This window comes from Rhincodon typus, chromosome 7, assembly GCF_021869965.1.
Source record: "Rhincodon typus isolate 14 chromosome 7, sRhiTyp1.1, whole genome shotgun sequence".
Taxonomy (NCBI): domain Eukaryota; kingdom Metazoa; phylum Chordata; class Chondrichthyes; order Orectolobiformes; family Rhincodontidae; genus Rhincodon; species Rhincodon typus.
Window position 1 is genome coordinate 13,556,762 of NC_063338.1, and position 19,649 is coordinate 13,576,410.

General features: G+C 38.8%; 1 protein-coding gene across 2 annotated transcripts in view; it reads left to right on the forward strand.

Annotated features, from left to right (window-relative positions):
* Positions 1–611: 611 nt before the first annotated feature.
* The window catches only part of agap1 (ArfGAP with GTPase domain, ankyrin repeat and PH domain 1), a 671,134-nt gene continuing 652,096 nt past the window's right edge, over positions 612–19,649 (forward strand). For both annotated transcript variants that reach the window (XM_048599132.1, XM_048599133.1), the window contains exon 1: positions 612–1,201. In XM_048599132.1, the coding sequence (XP_048455089.1) occupies positions 1,036–1,201 (166 nt within the window). In that variant the 5' untranslated portion in view covers positions 612–1,035. The remainder of the gene's footprint in view (positions 1,202–19,649) is intronic.

Genomic DNA, 19,649 nt, shown 5'->3' on the forward strand with positions numbered 1-19,649 from the left:
CATACTGTTCTATTACCCTGATTTATTTATGTAAGGTATGATTTGTCTCGTTAGCATGCAATACAATACTTTTCACTGTATCTTGGTGGATATGACAATAACAATAAGAAATCGTAGCAGAGGGAGAGACTGAGAGTGAAGAAGTGAGAGCGAAGGAGTGTGGGAGAGGGTGGAGGAAGAGAGAGATTGAGTGATGCAGAATGAGTAAGAGTGAGACAGGATGTAAGAGAACCAGCTAGATGGAGAGAGGGAGAGACTGAGGGTGAAGAAGAGAGAAAGTGAGGAAGGGAAGGTTTGAGTGAGGGAGAATGAGCAAGTGAGGCAGCCAAGGGGATAGCCGGGACAGACTCAAGAGTGGAAAGTGACAGGGGACAGAGAGAAAGAGAGAGTGAGAGAGGAATGAGTGAGAGGAAGAGAACAAAAAAAGGACTCAAAGTGAAGAGAGAAACTGTGAGGAGAAATAATGGGTTGAATGAGTGAGAGAGGAAGAGAGATAGCAGAGAGAGGAATTAAAAAAATCTGAGTGGGGGGTGGTGGAAGAGAGAGGCAGCAGAGACCAGGAGAGGGAGACAGAGAGCCGGCCTCGGCAGTGACTGAAACGACATTAACGACATTAACGGCAGCGGCCGGTGATTCCCGCCCCCGCCCCTCCCCCTCCCGCGAGCAGCGCGATGTGAGACAGAGAGAGAGAGCGCGAGCGAGACTTGAGTCCGCCATCCCATCTGTTAGGAGACCGGTCCGCGACTGCAAACACAGCCCCCTTCCTTCCTTCCCTTCTCTCTTCATCACTCCGGCGGCTTATGGAGCAGCTTCTGGCCGAGCCTGTGGCACTTTGGTTGGGGCAGAGAGTGTTGTCGAGGCGGAGGATGCTGCAGGGCTGCTGGGGGGAGGTTGTCCTGCTCTAGTCCGGCCTTCCCTCCCCTCCTCTTTACTGCCCCCCGCTCCCAAACCCCATCCCCTTCAGAAAACCCTCCTCTTCTGGGGCAGGAGGAGGAAGGGGAGGAAAGGGGGGAGGTTTGTTTTTAGGGTTTGGAAATGATGAATTACCAGCAGCAGTTGGCCAATTCGGCGGCCATCCGAGCCGAGATCCAGCGCTTCGAGAGCGTCCACCCTAACATCTACTCCATCTATGACCTGCTGGAGAGGATTGAAGAACCCATCCTGCAGAACCAGATCAGAGAACATGTCATCAGCATTGAGGGTAAGCAAAGCAGCAAAAACAAAACACACAGGGTAAGAAAAGCAGCAGAAAGCGCACACGGTAAGGAAAGCAGCAAAAATACTGAAGGTAAGGAAAGCAGTGAAGAGACGCAGGATGAGAAAAGCAGTGAAAACACACTTGATGGTGAGAAAGGCAGCAAAAGCAGGCATTGAGGGCAAGAAAAGTAGCAAAAGCGGCCAAAATCAAAACAAGGTTTGGGTGGATGCAACGCTACAGCATGATAGGTCTTGTGCACCCTCTTTCTTTCAAATCAAAAACACATAATTCTTGTTATTAAAATCCATTTTACAATTTAATGTACTCAAGTAAGTTTTTGAGTACAAGCATGCAACAAATTTATAACAATGCAGAAAGTAAGTAGCATGCTAATGATTATTGGTAAAGAGTTAGGAGAGAGGGAAAGCATGCTGCTAAGGTGAGAAATAATAAGAAAATAGATGGCTGTCAAAAAGTTTTTAATGTTTTTTTAAAATTGTCTCTTCAATGACTGAAGATTTTGATATTGTTTCTAAAAATGAATGCAATTGTCCAGTTGTATGTGAAGCAAAGTTAGGGTGGCATTGTTGCTTGGATTTGATTCAGTCCTTCAGGTGGTCATTGCATAAATAAAACTAATTGTTGCACCTCATATCTTCAGTGACCATTACAGCATGGGTTTCCAAATTGCATGTTGTGGTTGTGGTTTGTAAATATTAAGAATTTTGTTCCAAAGATTTTTTTTAAAATCCTGCCAGTGTATTACCTCTGCTGGTGATGACAGCACATGTCGAATCTGTTTGTCAGTGAGTGTTTATTGCTGAATGAACCTTTTTTAAAAGGCACGGTCAGAATTCTCAGTTTAAAGTCAAGCATACTGTGTTTACAGAAGGAAGCTGCATCACTTAAGTCCATGTGTTGCTGATTAATTGTGTCAGTTATCTTATTTTTCTGACATCTATTTATTGAAGAGTGTTTGTTTTTATTTTAGTTTAAACAACATCAGTGAAAAAATGATGTTTGATTACAAATAAACACCGAGAAATTAAACTAATGAAAGTAATAATAATATTTTCTGCTGTATGGAGGACCTGAATTTGGAGTTGTTTTCATTGCTCTTCTATAATTGTTTGATTAAGTGCAATGAAAATATAACACTATTATATATAGCCAATGAATGTTACAATATTTGAAAATTAATTTCATTTCAGTTCTTAAATTAGAAGTCTACTGGATAGTTTATGCTGCTAATTGCATTGAGTATTTTGTTAATATAGCAAGTCAAGATGTTAAGTAGCAAGAGGGCCATACTTAACTAGAGAGAACCCACAGCAATATAGTTGACTGTTAATTGACCTATGGACAAGTAGGAATGGGCAATAAATGCTGGCTAAGCTAATGACACCATCCTCCCTTGAATGAATAAAAAAGAACTGTGACAGGCACATAGTCAGTTATTCCTTACCTAGCCTGTTTCAATTTATTCTGAAGATTTGTAGCTATTAGAGTGTAAGTTTCATTTTTGGACTCTCTTTAATGGGGCTGACTTATGGGCTATTTCTGTTCCAACTCTAATGTGCTAAAGCATGTACATTGCAATGGTAGAAATGAAAACGCATAGGGAGCCAGTGCCGTGATTGAGTCGTTAGGGCATGAAAGCATAAACCCCAACAGTCTGGGGTGTTTCACAGCAGAATCATAATTTCCCTTGCCTAATCAAAATGTGGTCTCAATCCCCTCTCCAGGTGAAGTTTGAAGTCACAGTTATGGTGTCAGCCAATATCAGGAATTAAGTGGAGCTGGGAAGCAGCTATAGAATAATGGACTAAGTATAACCTTGGGTGTGCTGGCATAAATGATCTCTTTATGACTACCTATAATTTTGGTGCATTATATCCCTTTATGCCTCATGACTGTATCCCAAGTCAATTACTTGAACTTGTGGTCTCCGTTCTATTCTTGCATCAGTCGTTATGTGACCTAGACATTATTTAAATGTATAAGCTACTTTATATTCTATTATTATCATGTAATATTATATTGTTTTACTATGATAATGCCTTTCGTTGTTAAGTAATGAATGCTTTTGTTGGTTTTTAATCTTAATGTCTCTGTCAGATGAAAAATATGAATGGTTTGCATGTGGAAAACACCTGGAACAAGGCTGATGCAGACATTATAAGGATTCCACACAGCTGGAATAGGTCATTTAGCTCATTGTGCCTGTGCGGAGTGCTTATTGGCAGTCCAAAGCTTGCAGTCTTGATCAGTCACTTTCTGCTAAAATTTGAATTGTACAATAATTGAAGCAAGTTAAATAGCACAGCAAAGAAGAAATTCACTGTTTGAAATTTCAAATTGTCTCAATTTGATTGAATATACTTTGAATTGAATTGCAGCTATTTTGTTGTTGCCTGGATGTGCATGGTATGTTGGAATGGGAAGGGGTCGTTGCAATCTGTAAGTGTATCTGTACTGATTATGAAAAGACTGCCAACTAACCAATAACTCTTGTACTGTATCAGGCACCTCCTGCTCTTGGTGACTTACTGACGTATTTTCAAAGGCGTGCAAAGCACTTAATTGAATGGATTGCAAATTCCACTCTGAGAGATTTGTCACCCTCTGCTTCTGGGTCTCAATTGACTTGAAGGCAATAAATCTAAGCGTTTTATGTTATTTATAACTCTGTAGTATTGCTGAAGAACTGTATATTTTTAACCGTGATGACTTTAACTTTTGAATTTATTTCTTAGCCAAGAGATTATTTATAGACTTCGAAAATAGTTGACTAGATGGTCATATACATCTTCATGGGAAGACCTGATACTGTCTTGATGGACGAAGAAATGTATTTACCCTGCACCTTTTCCCCATGTTCTGTTCAGACCCTTTGATGTCTTGCATTTTTGGGACTCAGCAATAGACCTCTTAATACTTTGAAATGGGCCATTAGAGATGTACTTTGGGATTTGCCCCTGGCAGCCCAGGGAAGTGGAGGAACATTGACGCATATGCTTTTCCTTATTCAATAGACTCAGTTATTTTTCATCTACACTTTTCCCTCTTGCAGCATCTTTGAATCCTCTGCTCATGTTTGACGATACTGCAAGAGGGATAAACAGTTTCTGCACTAGAAAGAGTAATAACTAAATAAAGCGGCAACACTGATTCCACTGTAGTGTGTGAAGCAAGATTGAGCCAGTTTCAGATTTACTGTTGGAAACAAGGTGGCTAAGGGTGACCTTGTCAAAGTATTGAAGCTTTAAATAAGGTGAACTCTGATTCAAAATGAACCAAGAAAATAGTAACAGTGGACACTTAATATAGAGTATTGCAAAATAACTTTTAGATATATATTGTAAAGTAAATTAGTAAAATAATCTGTGAAGCAGGGGCAAAACATTAAAATATAATTAGGCAACAAGTTGGGAGAGTTGGTGTGCAGAAGGGATGAGCTTTGGAACAAATAGCTGGTTTTATTTTCTCACTTCTCACGTCTCATTTTAATTGGAAGGAACATTCATGGAAGACAAATCTGAAACTTAATGGAGAATGTTTAGGAGCTTTGAAGGAGCAAAGAAGTTTAGATTTCCATAAACAAGTCACAGAAAGCTATTACACAGCCTTGTTGATTACTTTCGTATCTAATGGAATATTAGACTTTATCTCGACAGCTGGAATGCAAAAGTGAGGGAGGTATGCGTCAGTTCTGCAGAACCTTATCTAACCCCATTGGAAGCATTGCATTCACTTTTGGGTATCGAACCTAATGATCAGTACGTTGGTTATGGAAGGGATGTAACTGCAGATTCATCAGATATCACGGTTTAAAATAAAATTGTGGACAGATTGCATAAATTTGACTTTTATCTTTTGAAAGATGATCAAAAAGAAGTGATTCAATAATGTAGTTACAGAGAAGCATGTTTGTTGGGCAGGAGTGTCCAGAACAAGTGGTCATTACCCTAAAAGGGAAATTGGGAAGCACTTTTTCACGCACAAGATAATGGAATCCTGGAACTTGTGTCTCGAAAAGGCTGCGGTTTCTGGGTCAGTTAAAAATATCATATAAAGATCAATAGATCTTTTGTTGATGATATCAAGGGGATGTGGAGCAATGAGACTAAACTGTGGGTTTGGTTGCAAACGTTTCGTCACCCTGCTCGCTAACATCGTCAGTGCGCCTCCAGTGAAGCGTCAGTGTTCTCTTCCCCCTTATTAATTATATGCCACGGTTTGCTGGGGTGATTGGTATTACTTCTGGTTTTGTTCCTCAGTGGTTTGTACACAGGGTCTAATTCAATGTTTGTTGATGGAGTTCTGGTTGGAATACCAGGCCTCCAGACACATGCCAGGGAATTCCACAACCCGAGCTACAGATCTTCTCAAATTTTAAATTGAGTTATGATGCAATCAGCCGTGACCTAATAGAATAGGTGACAGATGAACCCCAGCTCCTGTGTTCCGAATCTAAATAACTTGCTTGTGAGAAGGTGTGGGAGAGGGAGGAGAGAAACTGAGAATTTTAAGAAAACTGGTGGAAGTTGGGGAATAATCATTTTACCAAGAGGGGTTTGGAACTCTGGAAGTTAGTGCCTGAAAGGGTGGTAGAAGCAGAAACATTCATGTTTTAAACAAAAACTAGGATATATACTTAAGGGCGTTGTAACCTACAGATCTAAGGTCTAAGCTGGAAGGAAGGGTTAGGCTGGAAAGATGTTTCTCATGTAACCTGGACCCAGTGGGCTGAATGTCTTCCTCTTTTAGAATAATTCTTTCTGTTTTCTGTGATTACAAGGCCACTGTAAGTAACAGAAAAATATAAAGGCTGTACATACACAAGGGAGCAAGTGGCAAAAGACTGGGTGTCAGCATTTTGAATCTCCTCTATTTATGTTCTGGAATTTGAAGGTTTCTGTGGTATTGAAAAATTTTAGCTTTCGGTTCAGCTAATTCTATAATTTCCATTTCTACAGTTTTACTTTAGAAAACTAAATATTGGGAAACTCTGGAAAATTCATCTGTTTGCAGAATGAAGAGACACATTGAAAATCCTCACAACCACATCCTGTTCTTTTAGGTGACTGGACAAAATATAATTGGCAAGCTGCATGAAGTCTTTGCCTTAGCTTTTGAGAGGCACTGTCACCTCTCGGCATAGAAGAATGTTTAAAATTAGCAGGTTAGTAATAATATAGAAAACCATTGACCTGACCAGCCCTGGTGTAAATGTATACTGTAATGTACTATAGCCTAAAGATAACCTGTGGACAAACATGTGATTTTGCATCCTTACTGTTACAGTAAGAACCTGAACTTTATTTTGTCTAAACCTCTAAGACCTTGATGTGCAAAAGTACATTTTACAGCTGTCAATGTTTTGCTTTCAGTAACAAAACTTACTGACTTAGAGATGTGATTTACGGCCATCTCCAAAATGGCCATGAGCTCATTCTCATTTAGGTAAATTTTCAGCATTTGCCATGATTTTAAGAATAAAGATTTGTAAATCTGAAACGTGCGTAAACATCATCTGGACAAAATGGAATCTGATTTTAAAAATAAACTCTTTCATATCTGTAACTTTGACATTGAATGAACTTGATTTGTTGCTACTTGTTGTGGTTTTGATACTTCTACCTTTAGTTCCAAGTTTCACAATGAAGCTTGTTCGTTTAATGCAAATCTAGTTAAACAAGTTACATACTGAAACTGAATCAGTAGTGGTGTAGGAAGAAACATGGCGGTCAGTTAGTATTGTAGAAGACTGCTTTCACATCATGCAGCATTTTTATTTACAACATTTTGTATTTATTCAAAGTTGATTCAAGATCTATTTTTGATTTTCTGCACCATGGTTCATTTAAAAACATGTCTTTATCCAAATATAATTATCTCTAAATGAACTTGTATGTAATTACTACTCATCCCTTACCATTCCGTGTAATTTCTGATCTGCACACATTGAATGTGCATTTTTCTTAGTCAAGTGTAACATTGTCTCCAATTCCTCGTGGCTTTTGTTGTGCCATATCATTGTTTGTTAGTTCCCTAATTGTATTATCTGACACCACTAGTTTATACTCTCTCGAGTCCACCGCACAAATGAAACTCATAGGCCCTTTTTCTTTACTATTTCTAGAAGTCCAGCCGTAACACTTTAGGGCAAAACAAGTTTTCAGAATCCTCCTGTACAGACAAGAATGAGAGAGATCTGTTTTACAGCTGCAGCAGTGAGAATGCCTCTAATGTTTGACAGACTTGTAATTCTGCCTCATACTCTAGCTACCACAATTATGTTTGGGCATGCCCTGGACACCCAAATGGGAGTAACTGATTTTAATTTGTCAGAATAGATTTGGTCGTAGTAAAAAAAGATTATGGTTCAGATCCAATTGATTACATGAACTAAATTCTTTAGAAATCAGCGTTTGCTAACTCTGGTCTTATCTTCAGTGACCAGACTTTATCAATTAAGGCAGAGGATGCAGTGCTAAGAAGAAGTAGTGTCACATCAAATACTAATTGTTGGGATATTTATATACATTGTTTGACATACTATGAATCATGTGCTCTTTTATCATTGAAATTCTGAGATTTTTTAAAATCTGCAGTCCAAGTGTGTAAATGTTGATTCCTTACCTAAATCATTATCCCCGGTTGCTCAGTGAGACGTGAAAAGAAACAAAATCAAAATGTGGGTGTCACTGGCAAGGTCAGTATTTAATATCCCATGCCGCTGTGTCCTTGAGAAAACTGAGTGGATTGCTGGACCATTGCAGAGGTCAGTTAAGAGTCAACCACATTACTGTGGGCATGGAGTCTCCTATACACGTCAGACAAAATAGATCATCAAATTTTCTTCCCCGGACAACATTATTGAGCCACTTGTGTTTTTCTGACAATCCAATAGTTTCATGATACTGTTTTGCCTGCTAGATTTTTATTCTTGATTTATTTATTTAGCTGAATTTAAATATCCTACTTTGTGATGGGATATGTCTCTGGATCATTAGTCCAACCCTCTAGATTACTAGTCCAATAACATAACAATTATGCTACCATACTAAAGACTGGATTGCATGGTGCTTCAGAGCACCAGCACTCTGTTAGAGGTCTTGGCCTCTGACATTAATCCAAATTGTTATCTTTGGCATTTATTACCTGCATGGGAATTTTGACTCATTTTGATGTAGTTGGTAATACAGCTCAATAATGGGTTGACTTAAAGATCAGCGGGTAGTGTGATTTGCAAAAATAACTTTTGCTGTATTCCTGTATTATTTCCAATTTGACTTGAAAACTGTGTTCATGTATATGGATACAAAAATATCTGGAGTGTCCAATCATCCACTGTCACCGTAGTTTGTGTAATAAACTAATAGGCACCAATCTGTAGCACACGGTGTGATTTAAGAAGGACAGAAAATGAAGCTCCAGCATTTGAGTCTAAAAGTATGATTGTTTCACACTTTTGGGAACCACAAGTCTTAACACTGTTTATTGCTTCAAAATGTAACATTGTTGAAAAGAGCCATAGAGAACTACAGCACAGAAAAATGCTCCACAATCTGCTTGTGTCTGTCCCGGTCAAAAACAACTGCCTAACTATTCAAATCTCATTTTCCAGCACTTGGCCCATAGCCTTGTGTGCCTTGGCATTGCAAGTGCGCATCCAGATAGTTTTTAAATATTACCAGGGTTTCTACCTTTACCACCCATCCAGCAATGAGTTCTAGATTCTCATCACCCTCTGGGTAAAATTTCCTCAACCTTCTGTCCCCTACCTTAAATCTATACCCCCGGTCATTGTGGAAGCGTTGGAGGCTGGTACAATTAGAAAATTTGGAAAGCATCTAGATGGGTATATGAATAGAAAAGGTTTAGAGGGATATGGGCCAAATGCTGGCATATGGGACTAGGTTAATTTAGGATATCTGGTCAGCATGGACAAGGTGGACCGAAGGGTCTGTTTCAGCGCTGTAGATCTCTATGACTCTGATTACTCTATCAAGAGGAAAAGCTTCTTCCTGTTTACTCGATCTATGCCCTTCAATTTCTACAGCTGAATCAAGCACCCTTTTAATCCCTTCTGCTGTAAGGAGAACAAGCCCAGTCTGTCCAATCTCTCTTCATAGCTGAAGCTTTCCAGCCCAGGTAATATTTTAATAAATCATCTTTATATCTTCTCCAGTACTGTCACATCCTCCTATAATGTGGATTCCAGAACTGCACACAGTACTCCAGCTGTGGCTTAACCATTATTTTATACACTTCCAGCATAGCTGCCTTGCTCTTAAACTCTCAGCCTTGACTCATAAAGACAGTTATCCCATGTGCAGCCTTAACCACTTTATCCACCTATCCTGATATTTTCGGAGACCAGTGTGCATGCACACCAAGGTCCATCTGATCACTGGTGCTTCCCAGAGTCCTACCATTCATGTATTCCATTACTTTAAGTGCATCACTTTACATTTATCTAGACTAAAATCCATTTGCCACGGATCACCCTATCTGACCAGCTGTCTATATCCTTTTGTAATCTAAGGCTATTCTCATTACTATTTACTACCCTACCAAATTTTGTATCATCTGCAAATTTACGGATCAACATTCCTACGTTTAAGTCTAAATCATTTATATAAACCACAGACAGCAAAGTCCCTGAAACTGACCCCTGTGGACACAGATATCCAGTTGGGAAAACCACCCTTAACTGGCGTCCTCTGCTTTCTGCCACTCTGCCAATTGTGGATCCAATTTGCCAAAAATCCTTGGATTCCATAGGCTCTTACCTTTGCTCTTCGTCCCCCAAGCAGGACACTGTCAAAAGCTTTGCTGAAATCAAAATTGATCACATTTAATATTTTGTCCAAATCTACACATCTGGTCACTCTTCAGAAAATTCAATCAAGTTAGTCAGACGTGACCTCCCTTTAACAAAACCATAGTGACTGTTCTTACTTAATTCCCTACCTCTCCAAATGCAGAAAATTCTGTGCCTCAGAATTGTTTCCATTAGTTTCCCCACCACTGAGGTTAGACTGATTTGGCTTATAGTTTTTTTGGTTTATCTCTTGCTCCTTTTTTGAATAATTGTAGCAAATTGGTTGTCTTCCAGTCCTCCGGCATTACTCCTGTGCCCAAAGAGAAAGTGAAAATCTGTTTGAAACCCTGAAACACTGCCCCCACCCCCAATTTCCCCCGTTGTCTCACACACCAACCTGGTACGCATTTCACGCAGCCCAGGTGATTTAACTACTTTTAAATGTGCCGGACCACACAGAACCACCTCTATGTCTGTGCTATTTTCTTTAATTGTATCACAGACCTTCTCCTTGATTTGTATACTCACATCATCCCTGTCACTAGTGAACACCAACCCAAAGTATTTGTGAGAACCTTACCTATGTTCTCTGCGTCCATGCGCAAATTACCGCTGTAGTCCTTAATGAATCCAACTGTTTCCTTTGTTATCTTTTTACCCTTGATGTACTTGTAAAACAACTTAGAATTTTCTTTTATTTTACCTGCCAGTATCCTTTTGTGTCCCCTTTTAGCTCTCCTAGTCTCCTTTTAAAGTTCTCTTGGGCTTCTGCAGTTTTGAGCCCTTGATATTTGCCTTTTTCTGTTACTCCAACGTATATATCCCTCCTCATCCAATGTTCACAGGATTTGATGGAACATGTTGGCCCTGTACTCTCCATATTTCCTCCTTGAATGCATCCCACTGTTCTGGGGAAGATTTACCAGAAAGTATATACTTCGTGTCTATTCTGGCCAAATCATATCTAATCTTATTAAAATCAGCCTTCCCCAAGCTGAGAACTTTGGTTCCAGGCCTATCCTTGTCCTTTTCATAACAGTCTTGAATCTAATGGTATTATGGTTCCTATCTGCAAAATGTTTCCCCACTGATACTTGAACCATTTGCCCAACTTCATTACCTAAATTAAGTTCAGCACCGCTCCCTCTCGTCAGGCCTTCTGTGTACTTGCTAAGAAGCTATCTTGGATGCATTTTCAGAATTCCATCCCCTCTAAATCTTTCGTGCCGTAACTACCCTGGTTAATGTTGGGGAAGTTGAAATCCTTTACTATCACTATCCTATTACTACTTTTTTTGTGGCTGAAGCTTTTTGTCTTGCATTCACCAGATTAAATGCAAGAATGCCAAATTTTAAAATGATTAACATTCTTGCTTTGGTCTGAATGCAAGATGTCAAGATTCAGCAACATGTCACTTTTCAGCAATATTTAACTTCTGTGCCATCTCTCAGTTGTTTGAAATATATGATGTGATGAAGATAGTCTGAGAAATGGATATGTAATCAACTTGCCATATTATTAAACCTTCCTCTCCACTGGGAATGTGCGGAAAGTCCTATCGGAGTCTGTATATTCACCATATTCCTAAGTTAATGTTGTCCGCATGAAATTGGATTGATGACGTTTTTGAAAAAAAAGTGCACTATAGAGACCAGACTATGCTCACTAATGAGGCAAAATATAGCATGCAAAGAAATCGCATTGGCATTTGCACAGTGTTTTTCACTATTTGAGGATATCTCAAAGCAATTCCTGATACAATTTGGATGAGGTGTGTGGCGTAACTGAGAATGATAATTCAATGGATCTAATATTGTGTAACTTTTTTCATAAATTGTCAGCTCACTTAACATTTGTAATTATGCATTCCCTCACTATTGCAGCTTATATTAGATTAACTGTTCCCAGGTCACAGGGTGAGCAAAGTTGAGGGTCAAACTTTTTCTTCTCTATACTGTTGAGCAGTGTAATGTCAGATGTAACAGGAGCATGAAATACATATTAATGGAGTACTTTGAGGCTAGGTTCAGAACTGAATTCCAAATTTCTACATTTGCTGTAAAGTAGATTTTAAAGCGCAAATTTGATCATATTCTTCTGCAGCAATCAAGCTGTAAAGCAGTACCTTACTTTTTGCAGGTTATTGATATTTTAAGCAGTTGATTTTTGTGAAATATGTGTTGAATCCTTTCATTGGATGAGGAATTTAGTTTATGACTGTGACAGCTTGGGCATGTACATTTTGTGTTGATTTATAAAATGGATTTTACAACTTTGAGTGATGTAACATTTCATAACTTAGCGATGTTGCAGTCATATCAATTCTTATCTCATTTTAGTTACTGTTACAAGCTTCTGAGTGTTCTAAGAAAGTTCAGCTATGTTTGAGACAGTGATCTTTCAGATTTCACCTTGACTGCTGAGCGCATAGTGAAGATTGGAAAAATTGGAATAGAGAGAGCCCGGTGGAGATTTCCAACAATTTCAGCCCTGGTTCAGCAATTAGTGGATAATTCAGCATGTAGAAAACAAGGTTTTGAGAGAGTTTTTCAGAGCAGGGATTCTACAGCTGGAAAATATGGTCTGCAAAATGTTCCTGCTGATATACTGTGCAGGCTGGTTGCATTGATGCAGGATATTGAATGCATTCCTGTACTGGTGATGTAAGCTTGAGTTGCAATCTGTTAGGTTAATGTTGTTGAGGCTTTCTAATAATCGATTGCTGCGTACCGAGTGTCATACAAAACTTAATGTTCCCATTCATATTTGTTTATTTGGGGAGTAGCTGATGGTGGATTTTGGTGTCTTTGTTTTTGTTTTTCTACTGATGAAGGTGCAGTGCTTATAATGGTTGTGTCTGAGCCTTTAGGCTCACAAGAAACCAACAAATGAGAAATATGCGCACAAATTGGAGAGGTTGGCCAGATCTGTCAGCTGGATTGCCAGGCTCGGGTTGTGGCTTAAACAGTCTATTGTAAAGCACTGACCACTTGCTATTGGTTTGAAAAGTGGACTGTTCTGATGGGTTAAGCTTTTCCTATGATGAGCACTAGTCTGTCAGTTTGTAATTTGCTTCAATGAAGATCTAGATAATGATTCACTGCAGCTTGCTGAGCTGAGCTACGCAATCTCTTGGTGCTTGTGTTATATGGTGTACAAGTTTCTGTCTCAGTGCAAATAGGATATGGCTAAACTAAGAGGCTAGATATTTGTAGTAGAGTGAGTTTGCTGGCTTTACACAACAGGCACAATGATAAATCTTGGGGGATATTTTGACGTTTGCTGCTCCCTATCACCCCTCAGTGTAATGACATTAAAATCAGCTGGATAGGAACCTAAATGTTTGTTGCAATAAATTTTACACCCAGTTTCAGGGATTCATTTCATATAGGACTGTTGAATGGAAGGCAAACGGGTATGTTTTATGTTCTGCTATAATTCTAGTGTGTGTGAGAATTTTCAGGTTGAACAGAATTGATACTGGAACCAAAAAGAGGAGGGGTGTCGGGAAGTGGAGAGAAAGGGAAATTTAGTTTGGTGGGGATGCAAGAGTGAGTGTCTTGGAATAGATGGCCATTGGGGAGGTGGAACACAGCCCTGGTGGGGTATAGAAAATGCATCTGTTGGGGTATTGATGTAAATGTGGAAATGAAGTGAGATAATTATACATGATGGCGTAGCGACATTCAGTTTAGATTTCTGGAAGGGGACTAATGTTTTCGGTGATTTGCATCGTTTGAACCTGACTCTGAAAAGTTCTCTTATCTTTTAGATGATAAAGCTAGCTGTGACAGCCGTTTGTGTGCATATGCATTGTAAAATGCAATATCTGCGTGTGTTTTGTCATTTACAGCATTCAGTGCTAAATTACTGCCCAAAGTTATGGAATTTTTCCTCTGTGAGGTAGATAGGCATATAAGGGATCTGATGTTCTTACCTGCTTTGATTCTTCTTGTTCTTTGTGTATAATTTGTAAGTTTTGTACATTTTTTTAATCATCAGTCATTCACATAAAAGCTGAGGATCACAGGCTATAACCCAGACTAGCTGGCTGTAGTTTGTAATATATTTTCTCCTGCATTCCAGTATCTACCACCCGTCCCTTCCTCAAACTCCATACTGTTGGGAACAAACTGAACTCGTCAAATAAACAAGCTGCAAAATTGATCAAAATATTTTAGATGAAATATGTTAGGGTATGTGACTTCTAATGGCCTACGAATTTTAGAAGTGCAGTTGCTGACATAACTGTGGAGTGATGTGTTTTATGAGTGAATTTAATGGGTGAATGGTACAAAAATTAAAAAGACTGAAGGAAGTCTGTACTGTGCATTGTAATACGTTGAAACATTAAATGTCTTTGAAATTTGTGTGTTAGGTAGATGAGTTCCTTAATTTGGATGTGTGCAACTCCAACGAAACTGAAAGCTTCACACGGTTCAGGATAAAGCAAACTGCTTGATCAGTACCTCATTCACAACCTCAAGAATAGTGATTCAGTGGTAGCACTGTTGTATTATCAACAAGATGCACCGAATCAACTCAACAGGGCTTCTTTTGAGAACGCCTTCCAAGCCCTCAACCTTTATGAAAAGGCAAGATCATTAGGTGAAATGGCCCCACCACCAGCAACTGTAAGTTGCTGTCCAAATCTCTCACTGTTCTGACTTTGAAATCTGTTGTTGTTCCTTCACTGTTCAAAGACCTGGATTCCCTTCCTAAAGAACTGTGGATGTACCTACACTAGATGGACTTATATGGTTCAAGAAGGTAACTCATCACCACTTCACAAGGGTAGATAGGGATAAACAATAAGTGCTGGTCTTGCCAGTGACTTTATCATCCATGAATGAATTTTTAAAAAGAAACCTTGTACAAAAATTTAGTTTTAAATTTAAGATGAATCATAATGATTCTCCTGCAAAATCTAAAAGAATAGATCTATTGATTCTGTTGTTTCAAGCTATTTACATTGGCATAGGTGGGTGCTGCAGATATTTTTATATACTGTATCCATGGGCTGTAGTGGTTGTACAGTTTTTAGAGACTTGGCTATTGTGGTATTAAGGTCCTGGAGAAAAGGGTAAAATTGCATTGTCTGATATTAGCTTATGATAAAATTACGTTGATGCAAAATAACTTGCATGTTAGCAAGTTTTTTCTTTGGAGGTTGGTGTTATATTTCAAAGAAGGTAAGATATTATTATAATATTTCATGGCCAATGAATTACTGTTTGAAGTGTAGTCACTGCTGTTAGTTAGGCACTGCTTGAAACCAACCCTAATGATCAAGCTTTTGACCAGCTGTTGTCATCTTTTGACACCAGTCCACATAAAATTTTCATTCCTGTGAAGCGCCTTTGGACATTTTGCTACATTTAAAAGTGCTATATAAATTTTGTAGACAGTTGAGAGCTTTGCTCTCGGGAAACTTGCATGCATAATGTTGAGGTAGGTGAGTGGGTAATCTGTCTTAGTGATGTTGCTTGAAAGAAAGGCTTGGATTTAAGTAGCATCTTTCACAAGCCCAGGGCATCCGAACTTTCCAGGCAGTAAAGTAATATTATAGTGTAGGAAATTGGGCAGTCAAATTATACACCGATATTTCCCACAAACAGCAATGTGATAAGAATTCGAAAGATTTTGACTGAGGGATAAATATTGGCCAGAAAACCCTTGTTCCTCCAAGAAATAGTGTTGTGGGATTCTTGCATCAACTTGAACAGTAGGATAGATGGGGCCTAAGTGTAATACCTTACTTGAAAGTTGGCACCTCTAATTATATAGCACTCCCTTAATATTGTACTGGCGGGTCCACCTAGAGAATGTGCTCAAGCCCTGGAGCGAAACTTAAACATATAACACCATAGGACAGAGCAGCAGAAGTAGGCTACTCAACCCATCAAGTCTGCATCGTACTTGATGATCCGCAACTGCATTTTCCTGCCTTTTTCCCATAACCCTTGATTTCGATACTGAATAAAATTTTGTCAGTCTCAGTCTTGAATTTACTTAATGACCCAGCCTTGACAGCCTTATGTAGTAAAGAATTCCACGGATTCACAACGCTCTGAGAGAAGAAATACGGCATCATTTCAGTTTTGAATGTGTGATGTCATTTTCTGATATTATGCCCACAGTCCTAGACTCTTCTACAATTGGAAACCACCTTGCCAAATCTACCCTGCAAATTTCCTTAGAATGTATATGCTTCAATAAGGTCACCTCTCATTCTTCTAAATCCCAGTCAATACAGGCCCAAACTGTTCAGCCTATCCTCAAGACATTCCTTCCATACCTGGTAACTACCTAGTGCACCTTCTCTGGATTGCCTCCAATGCAGTATTGTTCCCCTAAGATGAGGAGCCCAAAACTATTCATAGCATTCCAGCTGTGATCTGACTAGTGTCTTGTGTAATTTTAGTAAAACCTCTATACCTTTATATTCCATTTCATTTGCCTTTCTCAATATCAGCTGAATTTGGGTGCTCGCTTTTTGTGATTCATCTGTGAAGACTCCAAAATCTGTATTCTGTAGCTTTCTACAGTCTTCCTTCATTGAAATAATATTTGGATCGTCCATGCACTTCAGGAAGAATAGCCTCACATTTTCCCACATTATATTTCTTCTGCTAAGTTTTTACCCACTTGCTTGACATATCTATATTTCTGTGCAGAACTCCATATCGTCCTCACCACTTGCCTTCTCACCTGTTTTTGTGTGATCTGTAAACTTGGCAATAGTACATTCACTTTGCTGATCCAAGTCATTAACGCATTCTTTAAATAACTGTGTCCCCAGTACAAGTACAGTGTCCTAGTAGCATTCAAACATTGAGCACATTTACAAGATTATAAACCATATTTCCTGATTGATTTACAACTCATCTGGTTTTGATGACTGTCATACTGTCATTCATTTGTTTCCCCCTCAATACGTGAGATTCATTTGACATGCTAATTAACTTGATATACCAGGCAAGCTTTATGGTATCTATCTCATTCTTTCAAAAGCTTATTTTCTGACTTCTAGGCCCAGGGGGATCAAAAAGGTTCAGTTTGTGAATGAAATGGAGCAGATCTTGTAATGAGGAAATTATTGTTAGATCTGATGGTTCAAAAGTTCCAGCAAAATTTAAGGAACCTATGTATGATGTAGAGTCCACTTGTCTAATCAGTGTTCCTATGTGCATATTTCATATGGCTTTGAGGATATTAGTAAATCAGCTAAAAGTAACAAACTTTTTATGCCTGCATGAACGTACTGTGAAATATTTGTGAAATATTATGTTCTGTGTACACCTTTTATTTAAAAAAAAAATGCTATTCATTCTGATCAGGTCTTTGTTTTGCACAGCAAAAGTCAATCTGTTTCTTTCATTTTAGCGGCATCTGTTGCTCCATTGAAAGCAGGTAGTGACATGAAGAGGGGCTGGGAGGCAAGGCTGAGCAATGAAATGTCTCTATTTTATGCTGTTGCCTCTGTGATAATAAGTGGCTACATTTCTTGCCTAGAAAGTGGAAGGAAGTCAGGCAAACATTCAGCCTTGACGTTTTCACACTCGTGGGCAGTGTTTCATGCATAGTTCGTTGATGCTTCCCACTGACCAGCTCAAAGAACAGTTGAGTAGCAGCTTGTCTGCAATGGTTTTGAGATCAGTGCAGAGCACTTCGTGGCAGGAAAAAGACTAAGGGAAAAAGTATCACTAAGTGTTGAGTACAAATAAGAAATACATATACAAGTGAATTGCAGATATGTATGCTACAATTTGATTTGTGTATGTAATTCATAAGCTTGACAAATGAGTTCCTCCATTTTACAGCAGCGTTCCTTGATAAACCGCACTCTTTGTCGTGATTATTTTATTTCCTTCCGTTTACTGATTTTCTCAAATGGATTGTTGGTTTCAAAAACTCTCCAAGCTTTTACTGTGAATCACTTTTTGTTATAAATGTGTCTCAGGCCCTGCTTACAATCTGCACGAAGTGATCTTGCATCATAAAATTAACTTCAGACGTTGAAAGTAGTGTGTCTTTTTGTTTTTCCTAAATTTTCAATCTTCCCTCATTACCTTACTTGGAGGTTTCTCAACAAAGCTAACAATTTTGTCTGCTCTAAACAATGAGTATTTTAATCAGCTGCTAGTGTTGGAGAAAGCCAGGACTGGAATTCCTGTCATTTTGACTTTTTAAACCTATTATTCTTTACATTGGTAGTTTGTATTGATTTGATTCTAGTTGTTCGGAGAGAAAGGACAGAGTCCCAGAACAAATTGAATAACAAGGGGGAAGTATTGTCTTTTTTTCCTCCACTGAAAGGTTATTGATTAAAGATCTTTCCTTACCTTTCTCTACTTCTGAAAGGCACTAATGCATGCTGTGAAATATAGCCTCTGCACCCTTGCTAATGTCCATTCTTCTTCTCTAAAATGTCATTACGGTATAAATTGATCTTGCCTAATTTCTGTATATGTACTTTCTAGTCAGTGCTAATGCATACTCGTCAGAAGTTGGAACCTTGCTAATTTATTTTGGTTTATTGCTGTAAAGAGAAACATGTTGCAGAAGCTTTTTGTTTTTTGTGCATCAGGACTAGTACAAGAATGCCAAATCTGCATTCTTTCTTTTCCTGTAGTTCGCATTATGGAGGTCATTTGAAATTTGGCATTCTTGTATTTATCCTGAGAAGTGAAAGATGAAAATTTTTGCACCATTGTTCCAGTTTGTTGTTGCCAACAGCTATTTGTTTTGGTTTCTTCAGTTGCCCAAGTACATTGAATTCAATAATGATGGTTGAGGGCAAAATTGGATGTGTGCTGTGATGCTTGTCATAATTGAGTAGCTTGTTGTTCAAATGATCACTTGATCTAATGAATGTGTTACGTGGCAGTGCAAATCTCATCATTTGACCACGTGCCCAACATGTGTTAATCTTTCACACACTATTTGTTGCACATCTCTGGTCAGGAAATTGCATTTTACTATCCCACTTGTAAGGCATGATTTGTTCCCCAACATAATGCAGCTGCCTGGTTCATGAATCTACCTGACTAAATTGAATAGATTTGATGAGCAAAGAACAAGTTGTAGCATTGCTGTAAGCTTGCCAATATCGCCTTAAACTTCAGACCAATAACTGTCTATATTTTGAGGATGGGGGCAAGGTGATATGTGGGAGTGCAGTTTTTGCTGAATTGGCTGCCAACCACACTTTGTTCCTGGAAACAGAGGACATAATACAGTAGTGTATTGGAAGGGCTGCCACGAAACTGTGATGTTCATTTTCTGATGGTTGGATTTGACATTGGCTGGGCTCCTAATGTCATCTGCCTATAAATGAGCTTTATTCTGGGATGCTTAGAGAGTCGTAGAGGTGTACAACATGAAAACAAATCCTTTGGACCAATTCATCCATGCTGGCCAGATATCCTACATTAATCTAGTCTCATTTGCCAGCATTTGGTCCATATCCCTCTAAATTCTTCCTATTCATATACCCATCCAGATGTCTTTCAAATGTGTAATTGTACCCACCTCCACCATTCATTCCCCACACGTACCACCGTCTGCCTGAAAAAGTTGCCCTTTCGGTCCCTTTTAAATCTTTCCCCTCTCAC